This window comes from Eubalaena glacialis, chromosome 7, assembly GCF_028564815.1.
Source record: "Eubalaena glacialis isolate mEubGla1 chromosome 7, mEubGla1.1.hap2.+ XY, whole genome shotgun sequence".
Taxonomy (NCBI): Eukaryota; Metazoa; Chordata; class Mammalia; order Artiodactyla; family Balaenidae; genus Eubalaena; species Eubalaena glacialis.
This window is the reverse complement of record NC_083722.1, coordinates 19,659,450-19,681,159: the sequence shown is the minus strand read 5'-3', so window position 1 is coordinate 19,681,159 and position 21,710 is coordinate 19,659,450. Positions and strand designations below refer to the sequence as shown.

Genomic DNA, 21,710 nt, shown 5'->3' with positions numbered 1-21,710 from the left:
GACGTTCCACAAAGCCTAACATATTAACCTGGCCCTTCACGGGAAAAGTCTGCCGACCCTTGTCATATTGGCTAAGCACTGTTAATATTTTGGTTCTTTTTCTACAAGACTGTTTTTGTATGACTTTAGAAACATACACATGCACTGTGTTTTAATGCCGCCTTCCAGACAAGTACATATAGAACTATCTGATTCTTTTCAATGACTGAATAGCAATTTGTTGTCTGGATGCACCATATTTTATTTCTTTGGTTTACTTTCTCATAGACGTTTAGTTATTTCTTGTAGTTATTTCCATTTTTTTTTCCTATTACAGACAATGCTCTAGTGAGCATTCTTGTATCTGTAACTTTATAATTTATATCTTTATAATTGTGCAAATTTCTCTGCTGGTAAGATTCCTAGAAGACTGCTAGGTCAAGGGGCATGCACATTTTGAATTTTTAATAGATACAACAGATTAAATGGGTTTTATCTTAAAATATACAGCTAAACCACTGATTCCACTCATTTATTTTAGGATATGACATTGTATGGAATTATGCTAGGCTATGAGAGAGAGAAAGAGAAGACCAAGTCCCTGCTCTTGAGGAAAATTATACACATGGGAAGTTAAATAAAATGCAAATCAGTATAGGATTAAATGGTAAAGAGTAAGTGAACTATGGGATGAAAGGCTAGGGAAGCCTTCAAAGATTTTCAAGTACAGAACCAGGTTTGTAGGGTCGGGTAGGTGCTGTGGCCCTGGCTTGTGAGAATTGTGGTGAAACTGCCCTCTACGGGCCAACAGTTCAAGTAGCCCTTGCTGTAACTCATTTATAGGCAAGCTCGAAAGCGAATACTCAACCATTATTTATACCAACTGAAGGGGGGGTGGTATAGATCATCTAAAAGTATATTTGATTCCTTTCTGTATAACAATGCAAATTCATCTTCCTAATTACATTTCACAAGTCAATAGTAAAATTACTCCACTTTCCCAACACATACCTGAGACTGGGGGCCCCTAAAGCACTCTTGAGTGTAAAGATAAATCAAAGGTTATATTTAAAAAATGGACACAGACAATATGAGGATGATCAGAGTGGGTGGCCTTTTACTTGAGTAAAAGTTATGACTTTGAAGACTCCTTTCTCTATGTGAGCATTAAGTATTGAACTAGTAACCAACTAGAACCAGGAGGACTCGGCACTTACCTGAGTGGTACTGCCACTGTATTTCTGAAACCACCTGTGGGGCTGCCTTCAGTCAGCCCGAGGGCCCTGGCGGAGCAGTGTTACATTGGGTACCAGAGAGGCAGACAAACCTGAGCCCTGGTCCCTGCCCCCAGGTTCTTAGAGTCTAAGTGGAAAAATAAAACGAACAGCCGTAAGACCAGCAGGTCCATTTAGGATGACCAAAGGCAGTCAGAGATCAATGGAAGTCTATGCTGGTGGAGTCAGGGAAGGCCTTGCAGGGCCCCTTGGGCCTGATGGATCTGGAAATAGGAGTAGGCTGACTGGGCAGAGGGCAAGAAGCAGGGGAAGACCTGATTTTAGGAATGAAAGTGGTTTAACCAGGAAATGGAGAGGAAACTTAGCTCACAGCCAAACTACAGGCAAATCCAGTAAATGAGTAATTCCATAAATAAGAGTTGAGATTTTCCCTCTTATCTGACACTAGTGTATTTAAAAAGATACAAGCAAAGGGTTAAGCATAGTATCTGACCTATGGTAAAGGCTCAATATGTTAGCCTTTATTTCTGGATTCCATTGGTAGTTTTCAAAATTAAGTCAATGAGCAACGTCACAGAAGGGTTGGTCATTTTATGGTCACACCCTGCTCTACCACAAACCCTATCAGCCAGTTTGATCAGCCACATCTCATTTATCAGCCATGGTCCAGAAAAACTCTTGGTAGTTTCCAGAACTAAAATCCACCTCGAAAAATGTTTAAAAACTTGTACAAGCTTAGACACTTTTGAAAGACAGTTCCTAAAATATTTCAAGCAGCAGGGGCAGAGTAGGTGGTGTGAACACACCGACAAAGGCCAGCCTGTCTGTGGAAGTCTTATTACTCCAGATATGCCGTCTACACTGCACCACAGCTCGGATGCTGAATAAACATGCATGAACGCACTTTTCCTTTATGTACCAGAGAAGGGACTAGAGAGAACTTCCTCAGCTGTGGTTTTCTGAACCTACAGATCTGCCAAAGGGGTATTTAAGCTCAAGCCCTGGGGCCTGGCCAATGTCTTACTCATCTTTATATTTCCAGAGCATAACATTATGCCTGGACTACAGCAGGAACTTAATAGATGTTATGAACGGAAAATGAATTCTGTTTTGTGTCCCCTACAGAACCAAGTTGTCATTGCTGCTGGAAAGAGTTCTCTGGGAGCCCGACTCTCTGGGGCGCTTCATATCTATAGCCTCGGCCAAGATTAAAGGTTTCACTCCACTTTCCTAACCTGCCCCCTCCCTCTCTCATGCCAAGTCATCTCCAGGGTGAGCGTTCTGGTGGACAGAGGGGCACATCCAGTGGAGCCTTGTAGATCCTACCACAGGTGGGGCTCCTGGGGGTGGACGCATACACACTAACAGCCAAACTATCTGGAAATACAGGATACAGTAAATGGGGACAACATCAGAAGCATGTGAAACAGCAAATACTCTGGTTATTCATGTCCCCTTCCAAAGTTCACTTGTTTCCTTTGTACCTAAACTTATTCCTAACTTGTTTCCTGTGCTCAGACCTGCTGTACAACCTATTTCGTCTTCCACATGAGTACCTGTGTCTTTCTGATGACTGGAAAGGCCTCTCTCTGGTTATCTCTTAGGAAAACCTCTGTAACACAATTCTTCCTAAAAATGTCCTTTTAAAGTTGGTGACCCATTCCAATCAAACAGAAATAGAAAGCACAGTATACAGGAAAAACGCACAAGGAGGAGAAACAGAGTGAGGAGAAAAGTAAGGGGTGAGGCATAACCTCACAACTCCAAAATCATGTTGCAAATGATGTGGTCCTTTCTTATGAGGATGATTGTATTTTCAATGTTTCATATAGTGAAAGACAAATATAAAAAGTAAAACATCATCTTACTGTGCCCTCAGATGCTTTCGGAGAAATGACTGTTCTAACAGCAGATGAGCCTAGTGAAGTAGCCTAAAGTCATCCCACGAAGCCTTGGGTGCATTAAGGCTGCCACAAGCTGTGCCAACAGAACTAGAGTAGAAAGAAGAGAGATCTGTCCTGAGCCGGAGGCTACTGCAAGGGACCAAGAGGAGTGAAGCAGGCCTTGGCCGCCCTTGTTTCTGGGCTGGTTTTAGCAGAGTAGATCTCATCTGCCAGTCCTGCAGGGTGGCATATTTAAGGCAAAGGAAATGTACCATAGCATTTCAGCTTCACTAAAAATCTGCAGGCATTGTTATCCATAAACAGTAACTAGTTGATTCTCTATCAGTCAGGGTAGAACCTCTTTCTTCTGACACTAGTGAAATGATACTAAAAAGCAGGAGAAAATAAAAAATGACCGGAGCCCTTCTCTTAGCTTCTCTAGAGGCAATACAGAGACTGGTCAAAGGAGACAGGAATTCAGCTGAAGAGTAAGCTAAATCAGAAATCAAGGAGAAGCTAGTAGAATTACAACTGTGAGCATAAGGTGAGTATGTAGATAGGAAAACAGCATAAACAGGCACATACCTAGATAGGACCTCTGGATCACTCCTGGGACTGTCTCATCTTTCTTAAAGAGGTATACTAGCTGCATGGTTCCCCTATGGCACAGCAAAAAGCACATAGAAACACCATGTGGTTTTTGGTTAACAATTATTGGCAGCTCAACCTATGTGAAGAATTATTTTTAATTAAAAGGAAGTTTATTTTTAGGGGACCAGACATTAGTTGTAAGTATGAGTTTTTATGAATTGAGAAGTCTGAGTGTAGAACAAGCTAATGACACTGCATTTCAGTAAAGGCATGCTTTCACTATTGGATTAGAAGGATGCATACCTTCATATTGCCATTATTATAGAAAGTGTTATGCTTTACTAAATGATAGGGCCTATGTTTAAACATGATTATTCTTTACCTGAGGATTTTTATTTTCTCAATGCCTAAACATACCACATTAGCAAGCAGCAGGAGGAGAAGGTTAAAATTTACAAAGTTAGAAGCAGGTTTTCATATAGGACATTAAACCATACTAACCCCATATTCAAAATTATATAAATTGTACTTCTACTGTGTATATGGAAAATATGTGAAAACCCAGCATAAAGGAAAAAAGTCTAATACCTGACAGTCTAATGTATTATCCTAACAGGTGGATTAAATTTTCACTCTACTAAGTATTAACTGTAGTTCTAAGCATTGATTCTGAAATACTTAACAAAAATACCTTAGGGATTTAATCTCTCCTGAACACAAATCTGAACTTATACAATTTAACTCAAAATTACCTTTATTTTAAGATATCAGAACACATTTACATATTTGCAATTTTTATCTATTACCTGTATATGCAAAAACTTTCATCAAGGCTTCAAGATTGGAATTGTTCTATGCCTTTGTATCACAGACCTACAGAGATCTGAAGTGAGTTTGGGAATAAACTCAGGTCTCTGAATTCCCTATTCCATGCTCCATCTGCATACCTATTACTAAGGTAATGACAATAAATCCTGAATTTAAAGTGAGTTTAATATTGCAATTCCAAAACATAAAGCTTGTACAACTCTTGGAATAACTCACCAAAATAAACGGCTTTTTAATATGACTATTTAGTGGTTATCAGTCTTTATCAAGGATGAAGCAAGTGTTAATAGCATCTTAAAATGACGTCTATTCTTGCCACACTTTCTTAAAGGTCTTAAAAAGGCAATCTGTTAAGAATATCATTCCTTGTACTTATACATGTTAAACAGAATACGACTGCCTGCTTACTCATAACTGAATGTTTGGTATTCTTTCACCTTACTTACAAATAGTTTATGTACTCCGTCTATTTAAATTCAAAATTTAAAACTGCTGAACATTTTTTTTTTTTTTTTGGCATAAGCTGTTATTATTTGAGGGCTATTTAATATAAGAAGCATCCTGCTACCTATCACCAAAGCAGAGCTAGCTGACATCTGGAAATCATACTTGATTTAACCACCTTCAAGAAATTTATAAAACATGAGTACCTTCCCTTTATCAGACTTATGAGGTAGTTGCATTTATTTTCCCATTTATTGATGCGACATGACTCATCAAAAATTTTTATGTAAGCCCACAAACTAAGCAACATCAGAAAGAAAAAAAGACCAAAATTCTATCCTATTCCTGATCTTAACCAAATCAAATTTTGCCCTCTGGACTTCCAATTCTTCATATGTCACAGTTAAGTGATATTACCTTATTTTACAGTGATAACCTAAGATGAAAAATAGCAGCAGAGTGCTCTGAGGTATACCAAAGAAGACTGCCCTGTGAAATCTAAATATTATCAAAGATACTTTATCTTGGAAATCATCAAACAGATGTATGATGCTATTCACATTCCAACAACCACACCATAAAGTGTGCTCCAAGACAAGCCCAGCCTGTTTCATGCTATTCTAATGTCCTCTCATAACCAGACATGGGAACAGGGAAAACTTAATACTTGTAACTTTGTTTTCTTTCAAATCAGCTACTAGAAGAGCATTTTTATTCCTAGCACTAAACCACCTGGTAAATGGACCCCTAAACTCCCTCATATGACATATTAGGGTATCAGGTATCCTCCAACATCATCAGGGTATGCATATTTATTTTATTACTAAATTTGTAGTGCAAGAGCTGCTCTGAACACTCTAGAATCTTCTATGCATCTTTTGGAGGCAAATGTAACTGTCATGTTCTATTGCATAACTGTACTTAACCTCCAGAAAATAATTTGGGTTGGCCAAAAAGTTCGTTCGGGTTTATAAACCCAATATTAAAAGAGGCAGATGATGTTAAGTAGGATAGGAGCTTTGAGACATACAAATAGTCATTTGTTTTAAACCCAAATCTGACTGTGAAAACAAAAAGGTATCACAATTTTAAAGTTTATCTACCCTCTTGTTTTAGGAAGCCCATCTGTCAACCTCCGAGGTGTAGGCAAATAGATTAACTAGGCTACATATATTTTCCTCTTTGGGGTGACATGTCTATCTGTTCTAAAAACCAGGGAATGACCAAAACAGCTATAAAGCAGCAACAGAATGGAAATACTTTCTTTCAGCTCAATTTCCAAAGGCTTTAATTATAGTCAAGCAAAGAAAAATAATTTCATTGGTTGAGGAAGTAAAATTCTGATTAACTGGAATCTATATAAAGCTAACATTAAACTCATTTCCTTTTTTTTTTTATTCCTTATATAAAAAGGGGGCAAATACAAGAAAATAAGGTTATGTCAAAGACTGGTTTAAAGCACAAACTCCCAGAGTTTGTTTTAAGGTTAATATATATTCTGCTAGCTTTTCAGTCACCTGAGAGTGAGAAATTCACAAGAATGTGATTCCTTGTACTAAGAACTATGGCTACCTGGTCTCATAACTGTGGGCTTGTCAAGTTTCCAGGCTTCATTTGGCACGAGGTTGCACTTTTGTTGACATGTATAAATTAAATAAAATTAATACCACAATCTATTCTTGTGTTAAGTTAATCTCTCCGTACCTTACATGTCTATAAAAACAGCCTCTTAAGTTTGTAGGAAATAGAACTTTGGCCTTTTACAAAAGCAAGCGCTTTGTTTCTTTACTCAGAATCCTGAAAATGCAATTAAGTTCTAGTATTGTGACTGCCATAATATTTTTAACATCAGACACTATAATTTAAATGTCAGTGATTTTTTCCCCCAAGTCTCTGACACAAAAGAAAACAATAGAAGAATATCAGAACTTTCCTGTGACTACCATAAAAAAATAATTCAGTTTCCACCGGGTTGTGCCTAACGGTTTGTTAGGACACTCCTGCTTGATTCAAGTCCATCCGGCCTGAAGCTGTGTTTCATTTCCGTCCTTCTATCTGCCTGCAGTGTCTTTTTAGGTAAAGAGGCCACCTAAATGAAGCAGAAAAATTCGTAATTTTAGTTGTGTCTGTTTAAAAGAAAAGCCACCAGTAAAACGATACGTTAACCACTAAACGAGGGAAGGACTGCAAGCCATGTATCAGTATCTTGAGTACTTGCTCCAGGGGTATAAACTATAAGTAGAAACGTAAGAAAAAGAGGTAACCTGTGTATCTTTTCCTATACACGATAAATCTTTTCTACATTTCAATTTTGGTTATGACAAAACCTGCACCAGAAAGTTACTAACATGTCTAAATGTACAATGCTTGTCACAGTGTCCCACACAGAATAAATTTCTAACTTATTTACTGTGCCAGGCCCTGTGCTCATAAGTGCATTACACACATTATCTAATTCTCCCTTTAACTACATGAAGCAGGTGGCAGATGGGGAAACTGAGCGAGGATTAGAGAAATTAAGTAACCTGCTCAGGGTCACAAAGCCCGCGACAGCTTAAGCCCAGGCCACAGGACTTCAGAGCCCAGGACTGTAGCCCTTCTGCAGTACTGCCGTGAACCAGACCCTTCATACCAGAGGAGGCAAAGGAGCTTCTAGCTGTCGTCCAAGGAATGACAGCAAGCGCCTCCAGATGAGGCCACTTCCCATAAACATAATTCCTGTGATCAGCCAAAACACTCTATGGTCCTAAAAGAGAACACACAGTTAATTTCAATCACAAAAGGTTAGTTTCCTTAGTGATAAAATTTCCTGAACTTATCGTTGCCCCAGAGTTTAAAAGAAACCTTCTGTTATTTGTACTGCTCTTTCCTACAGGAACTAAGAACAAATAGCACCCAGAGATCAAGCGTCAGAAAATAAATCAGAAGGAAAACATGATTTAAGAGTATTTTACGATCATCAATGAACCCACATTAACTACTTTTACTTTGTGTTTCCTTCCAGTCTGTTTACATTCACACAAATTTTAATAGTTATAATAGTTATAATCACATAGGACATACAACTTAATTTACATTTTTTGCTTATAGCCACATTTGCCAAACTGTGAGCTGAGGTGTCCTGGCATTACAGCACCGCAGAATACTTTAAATTCTGAAGGAAATCACAGTGCCATCTGTGGAATACCATGAGAACTGCTACTCTTAAATTGTTTTGACCTACCTTCTTCATAAAAGAAACTGTAAGGTAACATGACAGAAACTCTAACATAATAAAAGAAACTTTTGGTCTAGGGATGCTGCAAAAAAATTACTAAGACACTAAAAGCATCATGAACCAAGAAAGCCCGGGAACCTCTGACTTACAGTGAACATTTTCCCTCACTGTCATTTTCTTTTCTTTTTTTTTTTTTTTTTGTGGCCACACTGCGTGGCTGGCAGGATCGTAGTTCCCTGACCAGGGATCAAACCCAGGCCCCCAGAGTCCTAACCACTGGACCGCCAGGGAATTCCCCTATCATTTTCAGAATTGTATTATTTTTTGCAGTGTGATGCTTTTGAGTGCATGTGTGAATGTACAGAATCACAGAATTTATATTAATCTCCCACATGGAAGGAGTCTCAGCTACAGAAATGCCATTCGTTATTATCAACAACAGCTTGGTCTCCAGTGATTGGGAGCTCAATTTCCTCCAAAATGATCAGTAACCACTGATGGAAATTCAAGCCATACATGAAGAAGAAATCTGCCTCCGTTTTAACATGAAATTAGATGTTAGACATAATTTATCAAGAAGACAAGTGCTTATGTGAGTTAACTGTTTGGATGAACACATTTCCAGTTATCCTAAACGAAGGCCCTAATTTATTAAGTAAAAATTATGTTTAAATGAGATTTAGCACACCCAGATTACCGTTGTTTTTTGCTATAGACTGGTTCTGTAATGCCCTATAAATCAAAAGTCTGGGAATGCTAAAATGTGATAAACTTGAGAGGTAAGCAAGTCAAAAATTCTATGTGTCATTAAAATACACACACAGCACAGTGTGAGACCTCTAGGAGATTAAGGGAAGGGACAAGTGTCTAAGAGTTGGATTTTTAATGCCCCCTCTTCTCTGGGCGTGCCCTGCAGTATTGTATGTTTAAGTACCTACCTTTCAAACTCCTCATCTCTGCCACTGTTCAGTCTATCTACTCCTTAGAAATAAGATGCCTAGAACATCTTGATGTGCCAGAGGCTAAAAAAGCACTAAAACCGATGGCGACATGTCAAAAGTACTCAGAAGTCAGCATGAAAGGAACAATTTGAACACCAAGATAAATAATGACAGTAGTGACAGATTATAACTCATTGACTAAAGTAAGACCCCATGAGTCCATACTGATACAAATGAATAAATAACTGGGAGAGAAGGAAGGCTCTACTTTATAAAGAATAAAAGGAGGAGTGATGGAATTAGAAATCACCATGTGATAATCATCATTGCAGTATTTGATTCAGGCATGAATCAATTTTGGATCAATTAGTGGATGCTAAAACTAGAGGGTGCAAATTATTAGAGAACTGCAGATCAAAACTACAGTGAGGTACCACTTCACACAGGTCAGAATGGCCGTCATCAAAAAGTCTACAAATAACAAATTCTAGAAAGGATGTGGAGAAAAGGGAACCCTCCTACACTGTTGGTGAGAAATGTAAGTTGGTGCAGCCACTATGAAAAACAGTACAGAGGTTCCTCAGCAAACTAAAAATAGAATTATCATATGATCCAGCTCTCCCACTCCTGGGCATATATCCAGACAAAACTATAATTCAAAAAGATATATGCACCCCTATGTTCATAGCAGCGCTATTCACAACAGCCAAGACATGAAACAAACTAAATGTCCATCGAGAGAGGAATGGATAAAGATGTGGTATGTGTATACAATAGACTACTACTCAGCCATCAGAAGGAATGAAATAATGCCATTTGCAGCAACATGGATGAAACTAGAGATTATCATACTAAGTGAGTCAGAATGAGAAAGACAAATACCATATGATATCACTTATATGTGGAATCTAAAATATGGCACAAATGAACCTATCTACAAAACAGAAACAGACTCACAGACATAGAGGACAGACTTGTGGTTGCCAAGGGGAGGGGGTTGGGGGAGGGATGGAGTGGGAGGTTGGGGTGAGCAGATGTAAGCTTTTATATATAGAATGGATAAACAACGAGGGCCTACTGTATAACACAGGGAACTATATTCAATATCTTATGATAAACCATAACGGAAAAGAATATCTAAAAATGTATATATATGTGTAACTGAATCACTTTGCTGTACAGCAGAAACTAACACAACATTGTAAATCAACTATACTTGAATTAAAAAAAAAAAAAACTAGAGGGTACAAATTTGATGAATAGCAGAGTTCTTACAAGATACTTAATTCCACAGAGAAAAAGAGTAACTTCACAGGACAGAAAGTTGGCAGATACCACCTTAACCAAATGATCATAGTTAGTATCACCAGTAATGAGACAAACTGACATCAAGGGTCTCCTGATGGGATTCAATGTGAGAAACACACTGACACAATGTGTAACCAGAATCCAATAATGAAGAAAGAGTATCAAGGGCCAAACAACTGACCTACATTCTTTGTGAACATCAAGGCCATGAAAGACAAAGACCGAAAAACTGGCCTAGATTAAAGAAGCCTAAGGAGACATGACAACTATATAACAACACACAATCCAAGATTTTCTATGAGGCAAAGGGCTCTACTGAGCTGAGTGGTGAAACCTGACCAGGGTCCACAGATTAGAAAATAGTGTTGTTTCAATGTTAATTTTCTGGAGCTGTGGTTATGTAAGAGAATACATGTTTTTAGGAAATACATACTGAAATATCTAGATGTAAAGGAGCATCATTTTTTGTTTACTCTCAAATGATTTAGAAAAAAAGTATGTATATATTGATAGAATGATAGAGTAAATATGATAAAATGTTGCTGTTTGAAGAATCTGGGTAAAGGCTGTATGGGAATTCTTTGACTATTCTTGAGACAGTCTGGTATTATTTTAAAAAAGAAGAATGTTTTTCCTATCTTGGAGTCACCATTGTAAATATTAACCCCAACTATACAAGGACAGGGAAACCTCTGCTATTCCTAGATTTAATGAACATCTTCCAACTCTTCTCCAGGAAACCTGGAGATGTCATTTGCGACTCTGGTGAGACACTGATCTGAATCTTGCTCTGGGGGCAAGCCTAGCTCACTACTTTCTACTCAGATCTCATTACAACCAGAATTGCATATGCTGAAACTATCAGAAAGGAACTTCTAAAAATTCTTTCATTTTTTAAAAATAGGCATTTAGAGAAAAATATTAGAGTGAGCATAAGATAGAGTTAGCTTGTAGAGTGAGTATATGTACATAAAAATAGTTCTTAACAAAAATAATTTGGGAGAATGACAGGAACTTAGAGTTCTGCAGTCACAAATTGGGGAATTTGCAAAGGTCTTTGGGAGTACCCTGAGAATGTCCAGGGTTGGTCTATGTCACACAAGATACTTTGGCGACTACTGGACTTTTTACTATATTTGGGCTCAAAAGCCTCCAAGAGATTCCTATCACACTTAGAATAAGCCCAAACTATTAGCATGCTCCACAAAATCAACATGCCCTCCCCCTCTGTCCTTCTAACATTCTCCCTGCCTTTCTCCACTTGACGCACCTCCCCTACCACTCTGGCCTTCTTGCTGTTCCTTCAAGCTCAGTGCATCCCTGCCTCAGTCTCACATGCGTGGTTCCCTCTGCTTAGATCACCTCCCCCCCAGGCCTTCCCACTTTCTCTTTTCATTCAGGTCTCTGCTCTAGGGTCACCTCAGAAAGGCCTTCCTCGACCACCCTATCTCTAGGATGCCCCTCGTCTCACCTCTGCTAACAGTCTCTATCCCTTTACCTGGCTTTATTTTTCTTTATGGCACTTATCACCTAATATACCATGGATCTGTTTATTCTCTTCTACCTCACTGTAATGGAATCTCCACAAGGGCAGGGACTCACTGCTATATCCCCACAGCTAAAAGCAGTGTTTAGTGTGCAACAGGCACCAAAAACCGTATCTGTAAGATGAATGAATGAAGTGTGTTGCATTTATTTTTCTTTCACATCTTATAAGGAGCATTAAAATGACTAATGCTGACTTTGCTTCAGGGAGCTATGATCTTTTGCAGACTTTAAACAGCAACTGCAAATTTGAGGAACACGGCAAATGGGAAGTGTGGGATTATTTGGGCACGTATAACCAGGGGAGTAATTTTACTCAGCTGGGTTGGGGGTGCAGTCAGGGGAGAGTCTCCTTGGAAGTAACACGTAAGTTGAGACCTAAGAGAGAAACAGATGTTAACTAGGCAAAAACAGGTGGACGCCGAGGAGAGACGTGTGGAGGCCCCGTGAGTAAGAATAGTGATGAATCAACCGACGGTGATGGCAAGGTGTCTGGAGACAAAATGGGGATGTGGGTGCAGCAGACCAGGAAAAGCCCTACAGGCCAAGGAATCTGGATTTTTATCTTACTGACAATCAAAACCCCCTGAATAATTTTACACAGAAGAGTGACCATCAGATTTGCTTCTTTTAAAGACCACTTTTTAAAAGTGAATCGTGGTCCTGATGAGATGACATGGGTTGGACTTCAGCGACAGCCAGAAACAGAGAATAGATCTGTTAACTAGGACACAGAATCCAGCGCCAGAGTGTGCCTGCCAAACGCACATGCAGATTCATTTCTAGAAATCTCACAGTAAGACATCTTCTGAAAGTACAAGCCTACAATGATATGAAAAACCCTGCGAGGGACTTCCCTGGTGGTCCAGTGGTTAAGAATCTGCCTTCCAATGCAGGGGATGCAGGTTCCATCCCTGGGCAGGGAACTAAGATCCCACCTGCCGCAGGGCAACTAAGCCTGCATGCCGCAACTACTGAGGCCTTGCACTCTGGAGCCTGCATGCCTTAACTACTGAGTCTGCGCCACAACTAGAGAGCCCACATGCCACAACTAGAGAGAAGCCCACGTGCTGCAACTAGAGAAGCCTGCATGCCACGACGAAAGATCCTGCATGCCACAACGAAGATCCCACGTGCCACAACTAAGACCTGACACAGCCTAATAAATAAATAATTTAATTTAAAAAAAAACTCTGCAAATTCAGTGTTATATTAAAATGGAGCAAAGTGGAAAGTGCAAGTCTTGGGGACTAAATCCTAGTTCTGTTATTTCCTAGCTCTGTGCCCTTGGTTAAGTTACTAACATTTTCTGCGCCTCAGTTTTCCTACCTATAAAGCAGGGAAAATACATTCATTTTCAGAGTTTTGATAACTGAGTCAAATAAAGCATGCAACTGTCCGGAACACTGCCTGACACACAAGAATTTAAAAAAAAAAAAAAAAAAAGAATTCCTCATTAACACTGCCTCATAGTGTACTACTGTTTTGTCAAACCTTCCCCATGTGTAATTACACGTTTTGGGAATCATAAGGTAACCTAGGCTATCTACGTTATAACAGAGTCTAACAATATGCCATGAATTTTAAATGACTTAGAGTATATATTTTATTTCACTAGGGGTATATACATCTTAAAACTTTCTTTTTAAAATCCATTAAAGGGACTTCCCTGGTGGCACAGTGGTTAAGAATCCACCTGCCTACAAGCAGCTCATGCAGCTCGATATCAAAAAAACAAACAACCCAATCCAAAAATGGGCAGAAGACCTAAACAGACGTTTCTCCAAAGAAGATATACAGATTGCCAACAAACACATGAAAGGATGCTCAACATCACTAATCATTAGAGAAATGCAAATCAAAACCACAATGAGGTATCACCTCACATCAGTCAGTATGGTCATCATCAAAAAATCTACAAACAATAAATGCTGGAGAGGGTGTGGAGAAAAGGGAACCCTCTGGCACTATTGGTGGGAATGTAAACTGATACAGCCACTATGGAGAACAGTATGGAGATTCCTAAAAAAACTAAAAATAGAACTACCTTATGAACCAGCAATCCCACTACTGGGCATATACCCTGAGAAAACCGTAATTCAAAAAGAGTCAAGTACCACAATGTTCATTGCAGCTCTATTTACAATAGCCAGGACACGGAAGCAACCTAAGTGTCCATCGAAAGATGAATGGATAAAGAAGATGTGACACATATATACAATGGAATATTACTCAGCCATAAAAAGAAACAAAACTGAGTTATCTGTAGTGAGGTGGATGGACCTAGAGTCTGTCATACAGAGTGAAGTAAGTCAGAAAGAGAAAAACAAATACCATACGCTAACACATATATATGGAATCTTTAAAAAAAAAAAAAAAAAGGTTCTGAAGAACCTAGGGGCAGGACAGGAATAAAGATGTAGAGAATGGACTTGAGGACACAGGGAGGGGGAAGGGTAAGCTGGGACAAAGTGAGAGTGGCATGGACATATATACACTTCCAAATGTAAAACAGATAGCTAGTGCGAAGCATCCGCATAGCACAGGAAGATCAGCTCGGTGCTTTGTGACCACCTAGAGGGGTGGGATAGGGAGAGTGGGAGCGAGATGCAAGAGGGAGGAGATATGGGGATATATGTATACATATAGCTGATTCACTTTGTTATACAGCAGAAACTAACACAACATTGTAAAGCAATTATACTCCAATAAAGATGTTAAAAAAAAAAAAAAATCCACCTGCCAATGCAGGGGACACGGGTTCGAGCCCTGGTCTGGGAAGTTCCCACATGCCGCAGAGCAACTAAGCCCATGTGCCACAACTACTGAGCTCGCGCTCTAGAGCCCACGAGCAACAACTACTGAAGCCTGCGCACCTAGAGCCCATGTTCCGCAACAAGAGAAGCCACCACAATGAGAAGCCCACACACCACAACGAAGAGTAGCCCCTGCTCGCCGCAACTAGAGAAAGCCAGCGCGCGTGTAGCAATGAAGACTCAACACAGCCAAAAATAAAATAAATAAAGTTCTCTTTTAAAAAAAATCCATTAAAAAATTATCTTCAAAACATTAAAAACAACCTCTAGATTACTGAAATAATACATTCTCACCTCCTCAAGGGAAGATTCCAAATTCATTCCAAAAGCAACTCCCATTAGTCCAAAGAGCGAAAGAGAGAAGGTTCCCATGGTCAACTGTAGGTTCAACCTCATCATCACATTACGGTGGCTGGGGAGGAGAACAACTGCTTAGTTCAGAAGATCTTACCAACTACACGCAGCAAATTCACTAAATAGTCTATTAAAGACCACATGGATTAAACATACACCTTAAAAAAAAAGATACTTCCATGTAGTAATTACAAACGATAATGATGGTATAATTCTTTCCAAAATGGAAAAACAAAGCTATCCTTAAAAGCTTTATTACTGTGTATTATTTTATAAAGAAAATACTTACTGATTGTTTTATACGATGCCTTCTTACCTGTCCAAGTTGATGAATATGATACTCTGTGAATCATCAATCAGTGCCCTAAGTTCCCGAGCTGCATTGGAAAGATCCTCAGCTAATCGGTAGTAGTTTTCCAACAGTAACTCCATCTCTTCTGCATGGTCAATCCCAGCACTGCTCTTTTCACTTTAATTAACAGAGTTAACATAATTAACATGCCCACAATACATGAATTATACATTTAGTACCATAGAACTTCCTGAATTAGTACAAAATATTCAGCTACCAGTGAAAAAACTACCCTTTGCCTTTACTATTATTGTGATTGAGGCCAGTCTGGAGTGGCTTTGCCAACTGATCCTAAACATGACCCAGGTAGTTGAGGACACGGGTTCCATCCCTACAGAGGCCTCACTGTATTCCATGGCCCTGATCCCAGGGATGCTCATGCAATGCTACCAGTTACAGGAAAATGCAGACATGTGAATGCTGATGAATTAGTGCAAATCCCAAATCACTATCCGGTAAAAGAAAACCAAAAATTAACATAAAGAGCATTTCCTTTCCAAGGTAAATATATAACATCATTTTCATATAAGAAGTAAACTGTTTTTGAAAAATGTCAATACAGTGAGAGGGCTCAAGATGGCAGAGGAGTAGGATGGGGAGCTCACCTTCTCCCACAAATACATCAACATGTGGAATGACACTCACAGAACACCTACTGAACACTGGCAGAAGACATGAGACTTCCAAAAGGGCAAGAAAATCTCCACATAACTGGGTAGGACAAAAGAAAAAAAAAAAGAGAGAGAGAGAGAGAAAGGAATCGGGAAGGGACCTGCTCCCAGGAGGGAGCTGTGAAAGAGGAAAGGTGTCTGCACACTGGGAAGTCCCCTCACTGGTGGGGAGATCAGCTGGGACAAGGGGGGAGCTTCAGAGCCTCGGAGGAGAGCACAACAAGCAGTCTGTGGAGGGCAAAGCGGAGAGAGCCCCGCACAGTCAGTTGGTGCCGCTGCCTGGCACTCCCCAGCCTGAGACGGTCCTCCACTGGGGCGGGTGGGGGCTGGGTGCTGAGGCTCAGGCTTCGGAGGTCAGAACAGGGGAGAAGACTGGGGGTGGCTGCCTGGGGGGGCTAGGGTGTGGTGCGCCACCACTGAGGGAAGAAGCCTGGGCCCCCCAGAGAGGTAGGGCACCACTGTTGGGGCGGGGGGCATGAGGAGAGGGGTGGGGGGGCACGAGGAGAGGGGTGGGACCTCCATAGGAGCTTATTTCTCAGGCAGCAGGGCACCGCTTACATGAGCTTTGGGTGCGGGCACGAGCCACCACTGCCATCTCAGGCTCCAGAGGTGGGAGCAGCCTGCCAACGCCGAGGGTCTCGTGACCAGGCACCAACCGCTGCCCCTGACCTCCTGGGAGCGTGCACAGGGCGCGCACCTGCACACCCTCTGACAAGGGGATGATGGCCAGCACACACTGAGGAAAGAGATGGCAAGCATCCAAACCAAAAACAGCCCTCAAGCCAAAAAAATATTAAACCCACAAAAGCTAAGCAGGAATGCTCCCGCATATAAATAGCCCTCCAAGCCTACAGTAGATGATTGTTTCTCCTAAACTCACAGAGTAAGAGAAATATAAGCAAAATGAAGAAGCAGAGGAACCACTCCCAGTTAAAAGACCAAGAGAATTGCCCTGAAGGAACAAACAATGAAATAGACCTCTTCAGTCTAAAAGACACCGAGTTCAAAAAGGAGGTAATGAAAATACTGAAGGAATTAAGAAAGGCTATCAACAGAAATGCAGATTACTGTAAAAAGGAACTAGAAACTATAAGGAGGAGCCAAGGAAAATTAGAAAATTCATTTGCTGAAACGAAAGCTAAGCCAAAGGCAATGAATAGCAGAATGAATAATGCAGAAAAATAAGTGATCTGGAAGACAGAATAATGGAAATTACCCAATCAAAACAGTAGACAGAAAACCAAATGAAAAAAAATGAAAGCAATATAAGAGACCTATGGGATAATATAAAGCGTGATAATCTATGTATAATAGGGATTCCAGAAGGAGAAAAGGGGATTAAAAATGTATTCGAAGAAATTATGGCTGAAAAATTCCCACATCTAAAGAAGGAAACAGATATCCAGATACAAGAAGCATAGAGGGTCCCAAACAAGATGAACCCAAACAAACCTACACCAAGACATACTATAATAAAAATGGCAAAAGTTAAAGATAAAGAGAGGATTCCAAAGGCAGCAAGAGAAAAACAAAGAGTTAATTACAAGGGAACCCCCTTAAGGCTATCAGCTGATTTCTCAACAGAAACACTCCAAGCCAGAAGGGAGTGGCAAAATATATTCAAAGTTTTGAGAGGGAAATATCTGCAAACTAAAATACTCTACCCAGCAAGATTATCATTTAGAATAGGAGGGGAAATAAAGAAGTTCTCAGACAAGCAAAAACTAAAAGAATACAGCAATACCAAACCTATCCTAAAAGAAATATTGAAAGGTCTTCTCTAAATACAAAAGAAGATATAGGAAAGGGGAAATCACAGTTGAAAAGTAAATCACTTAAGTTAGCCAGTATACAGATCAAAAAGAAAAAAAAAAACCTATTGTGAAAGGACGATAAACACAAGAAACAGCAAAAGGATAAATATGAAGCTGTAAAAAAAAGCTGTTCAAAATCATAAAAGGTGGGGAAGGAGAGTAAGAAAATGTAGATTCTTGTTTTTTAGAATGTGTTTGAGCCTATATGACTATCAGTCTAAAGCAAGCAGATATAGGAAGGGGTTAACATACTTGAAAAACAGGGTAACCACAAATCAAAAACATACAATAGATTCACAAAAATCAAAAAGAAGAGAACACAAGCATAAGATAAAAGGAAATCATCAAACCACAAAAAAGAAAAACAAAAAGAAAAGGAACAACAACAACAAAAATCCATAGAATCAACTGGAAAACAAGGTTTAAAACGGCAATGGATACATATGTATCAGTAATTACCTTAAATGTCAGTGGACTGAATGCTGAAATCAAGACAGAGTGGCAGACTGGATAAAAAAACAAGAGCCTACAATATGCTGCTTACAAGAGACCCACCTTAGGGCAAAGGACACACACAGATTGAAAGTGAGGGGATGGAAAAAGATATTTCATGCAAATGGAAATGACAAGAAAGCAGGAGTTGCAAAACTCATATCAGACTATAAAACAGACTTTAAAACAAAGGCCATAAAGGAAAAGAACACTATATAATGGTAAAAGAATCAATACAGGAAGAGGATTTTACAATCATCAACATATATGCGCCTAACATAGGAGCACCAAATCCATAAAAACACTAACAGATATAAAGGAAGAAACTGACTGGAATACAATAACAGTAGGAGATTTTAACACCGTACTCACATCAATGGACAGATCTTCTAGATAATCAATAAGGCAAGAGAGATCCTAAATGATGGAATAGGACAGTTAGACTTAACTGATATTTTCAAGACATTACATCAAAAAGAACAAAAAAACAGAATACACATCTTTTCAAGTGCACGTGGAACATTCTCTAGGATTGACCACATACTAGGGCACAAAACTAATAACCTCAACGAATTTAAGAGTACAGAAATCATTTCAAGCATCTTCTCTGACCACAACAGCATGAAACTAGAAATCAACCACAGGAAAAGAAATGAGAAAAAAATGATTATATGAAGAACTAAACCATATGCTACTAAAAATAGGTCAATGAGGAAATCAAAAAGGAAATTAAAAAGTACCCTGAGACAAACAACAATGAAAACACAACCACATAAAATCTATGGGATACAGCAAAAGCGCTTCTTAGAGGAAAGTTCATAGCAATACACGCCTTCCTCAAAAAACAAGAAAACATCTCAACAACCTAACATACCACCTAACATACCAACCTAACATACCACCTAAAAGAATTAGAAAAAGAAGAAAAACCAAAACCTAAAGTCAGCAGAAGGAAGGAAATAATAAAGATCAGGGAGGAAATAAGTTGAGATTAAAAAAACAATAGAAAAAAAATCAATAAAACCAAGAGCTGGTTCTTTGAAGGGGTAAACAAAATTGACAAACCTCTGGCCAGGTTCACCAAGAAGAAAAAAGAGAACCCAAATAAGCAAATTAGGAAATGAAAAAGGAGAAATCTCAACCGATACCACAGAAATACAAAAAGCCGTAAGAGAATACTGTGAACAATTATATGCCAACAAATTTGACAACCTAGAAGAAACGGACAACTTTCTAGAAAGATATAGCCCACCAAAACTGAATCAAGAAGAAGTAGATAATTTGAACAGACCGATTCACTAGAAGTGAAATAGAATCTGTAAAAAAACCAAAACAAAACAAAACTCCCTACAAACAAGTCTAGGACCAGAAGGCTTCACAGGTGAATTCTACCAAACATACAAAGAAGAACTTATACCCATCCTTCTCAAACTCTTCCAAAAGACTGAAGAGGAGGGAACACTTCCAAAGACATTCTATGAAGCCACCATCACCCTGATACCAAAGCCAAAGATACCACCAAAAAAGAAAATCACAGGCCAATATCTTTGATGAATATAGATGCAAAAAATCTCAACAAAGTATTAACAAACTGAATCCAACAACACATAAAAAAGATCATACTCCACAACCAAGAGGGATTCATCCCAAGTTCACAAGGATGGTTCAACATATGTACATCAATCAGTGTAATACACCACATAAAAGTAAAAAGCCACATGATCATCAAAAGATGCAGAAAAAGCCTTTGACAAAATTCAAAATCCATTCATGATAAAAACATAGTAAAAGCATTTATGACAAACCCAAAGACAGTATACTCAATGGTGAAAAGTTGAAAGCCTTTCCACTAAAATCTGGAACAAGACAAGGATGCCCACCCTCACCACTTCTATTCAACACAGTATTGGAAGTCCTAGCCACAGCAATCAGACAAGAAATAAAAGGTATTCAAATTGGAAGGGAAGAGGTAAAACTGTCACTATATGCAGATGACGTGATACCATATACACAGAAAACCCTAAGGACTCCACACAAAAACTACTAGATCTAATAAGTGAATTCAGCAAAGTAGCAGGATATAAGATTAACATTCAGAAATTGGTTGCATTTCTTTACACTAACAATGAAATATCAGAAAGGGAATATAAAAAAACAATACCTTTTAAAATCACACCAAAAAACAAACAAAAAAACCCTAGGAATAAACCTGAGCAAGGAGATGAAAGGCTTACACGCTGAGAACTATAAAACATTAATAAAGGAAATTAAAGAGGATTCAAAGAAATGGAAAGATATCCCATGCTCTTGGATTAGAAGAATTTTGTTAAAATGGTAATACTACCCAAAGCAATCTACAAATTTAATGAGATCCCTATCAAATTACCCATGACATTTTTCACAGAATTAGAACAAATAATCCAAAATTTATATGGAACCATAAAAGACCCAGAATTGCCAAAGCAATCCTGAGGAAACCAAGCAGGAGGCATAACTCTTCCAGACTTCAGACAATACTACAAAGCTACAGTAAGCAAAACAATGGATCAATGGAACAGAATTGAGAGCCCAGAAATAAACCCACACACCTATGGTCAGTTAATCGTCTACAAAGGAGGCAAGAATATAAACAGGAAAAAGTCTCTTCAGTAAGTAGTGCTGGGAAAGTTGGACAGCTGCATGTTAAGTCAACAAAGTTAGAACAAACCCTCACACCATGCAGAAAAATAAACTCAAAATGGCTTAAAGACTTAAACATAAGACACGACACCATAAAACTCCTAGAACAGAGCAGAGGCAAAACATTATTTGACATAAATTGTACCAGTGTTTTCTTAGGTCAGTCTCCCAAGGCAACAGAAATAAAACCAAGAATAAACAAATGGCACCAAATCAAACTTACAAGCTTTTGCACAGCAAAAGGAAACCATAAAAAAAACGAAAAGACAACCTATGGACTGGGAGAAAGTATTTCCAAATGATGAGACTGACAAGGACTTAATTCCCCAAACAAACAAACTGCTCATGCAACTCAACAAAAACACAACCCAATCGAAAAATGCGCAGAAGACCTACATAGACATTTCTCCAAAGAAGATATACAGATGGCCAGTAGGCACATGAAAACCTGCTCAACATCACTAATCATTAGAGAAATGCAAATCAAAACTACAATGAGGTACCACCTCACATCAGTCAGAATGGCCATCATTAAAAACTTTACAAATAACAAATGCTGGA

At 39.0% G+C, this 21,710-nt stretch overlaps 2 protein-coding genes across 4 annotated transcripts in view; one reads left to right on the top strand and one right to left on the bottom strand.

Annotated features, from left to right (window-relative positions):
• The window catches only part of GPLD1 (glycosylphosphatidylinositol specific phospholipase D1), a 47,019-nt gene extending 44,309 nt beyond the window's left edge, over nucleotides 1–2,710 (top strand). Inside the window, exon 25 of the mRNA XM_061194874.1 lies at nucleotides 2,340–2,710. Within this exon, the coding sequence (XP_061050857.1) occupies nucleotides 2,340–2,426 (87 nt within the window). The 3' untranslated portion in view covers nucleotides 2,427–2,710. The remainder of the gene's footprint in view (nucleotides 1–2,339) is intronic.
• A 1,696-nt stretch (nucleotides 2,711–4,406) lies between these two features.
• Nucleotides 4,407–21,710, bottom strand: part of MRS2 (magnesium transporter MRS2) — a 29,694-nt gene continuing 12,390 nt past the window's right edge. For all 3 annotated transcript variants that reach the window (XM_061195763.1, XM_061195764.1, XM_061195765.1), the window contains 4 exons: nucleotides 15,458–15,610; nucleotides 15,082–15,199; nucleotides 7,593–7,706; nucleotides 4,407–7,049 (listed from right to left, as the gene is read on the bottom strand). In XM_061195763.1, coding sequence (XP_061051746.1) covers nucleotides 6,939–7,049; nucleotides 7,593–7,706; nucleotides 15,082–15,199; nucleotides 15,458–15,610 — 496 coding nt within the window. In that variant the 3' untranslated portion in view covers nucleotides 4,407–6,938. The remainder of the gene's footprint in view (nucleotides 7,050–7,592; nucleotides 7,707–15,081; nucleotides 15,200–15,457; nucleotides 15,611–21,710) is intronic.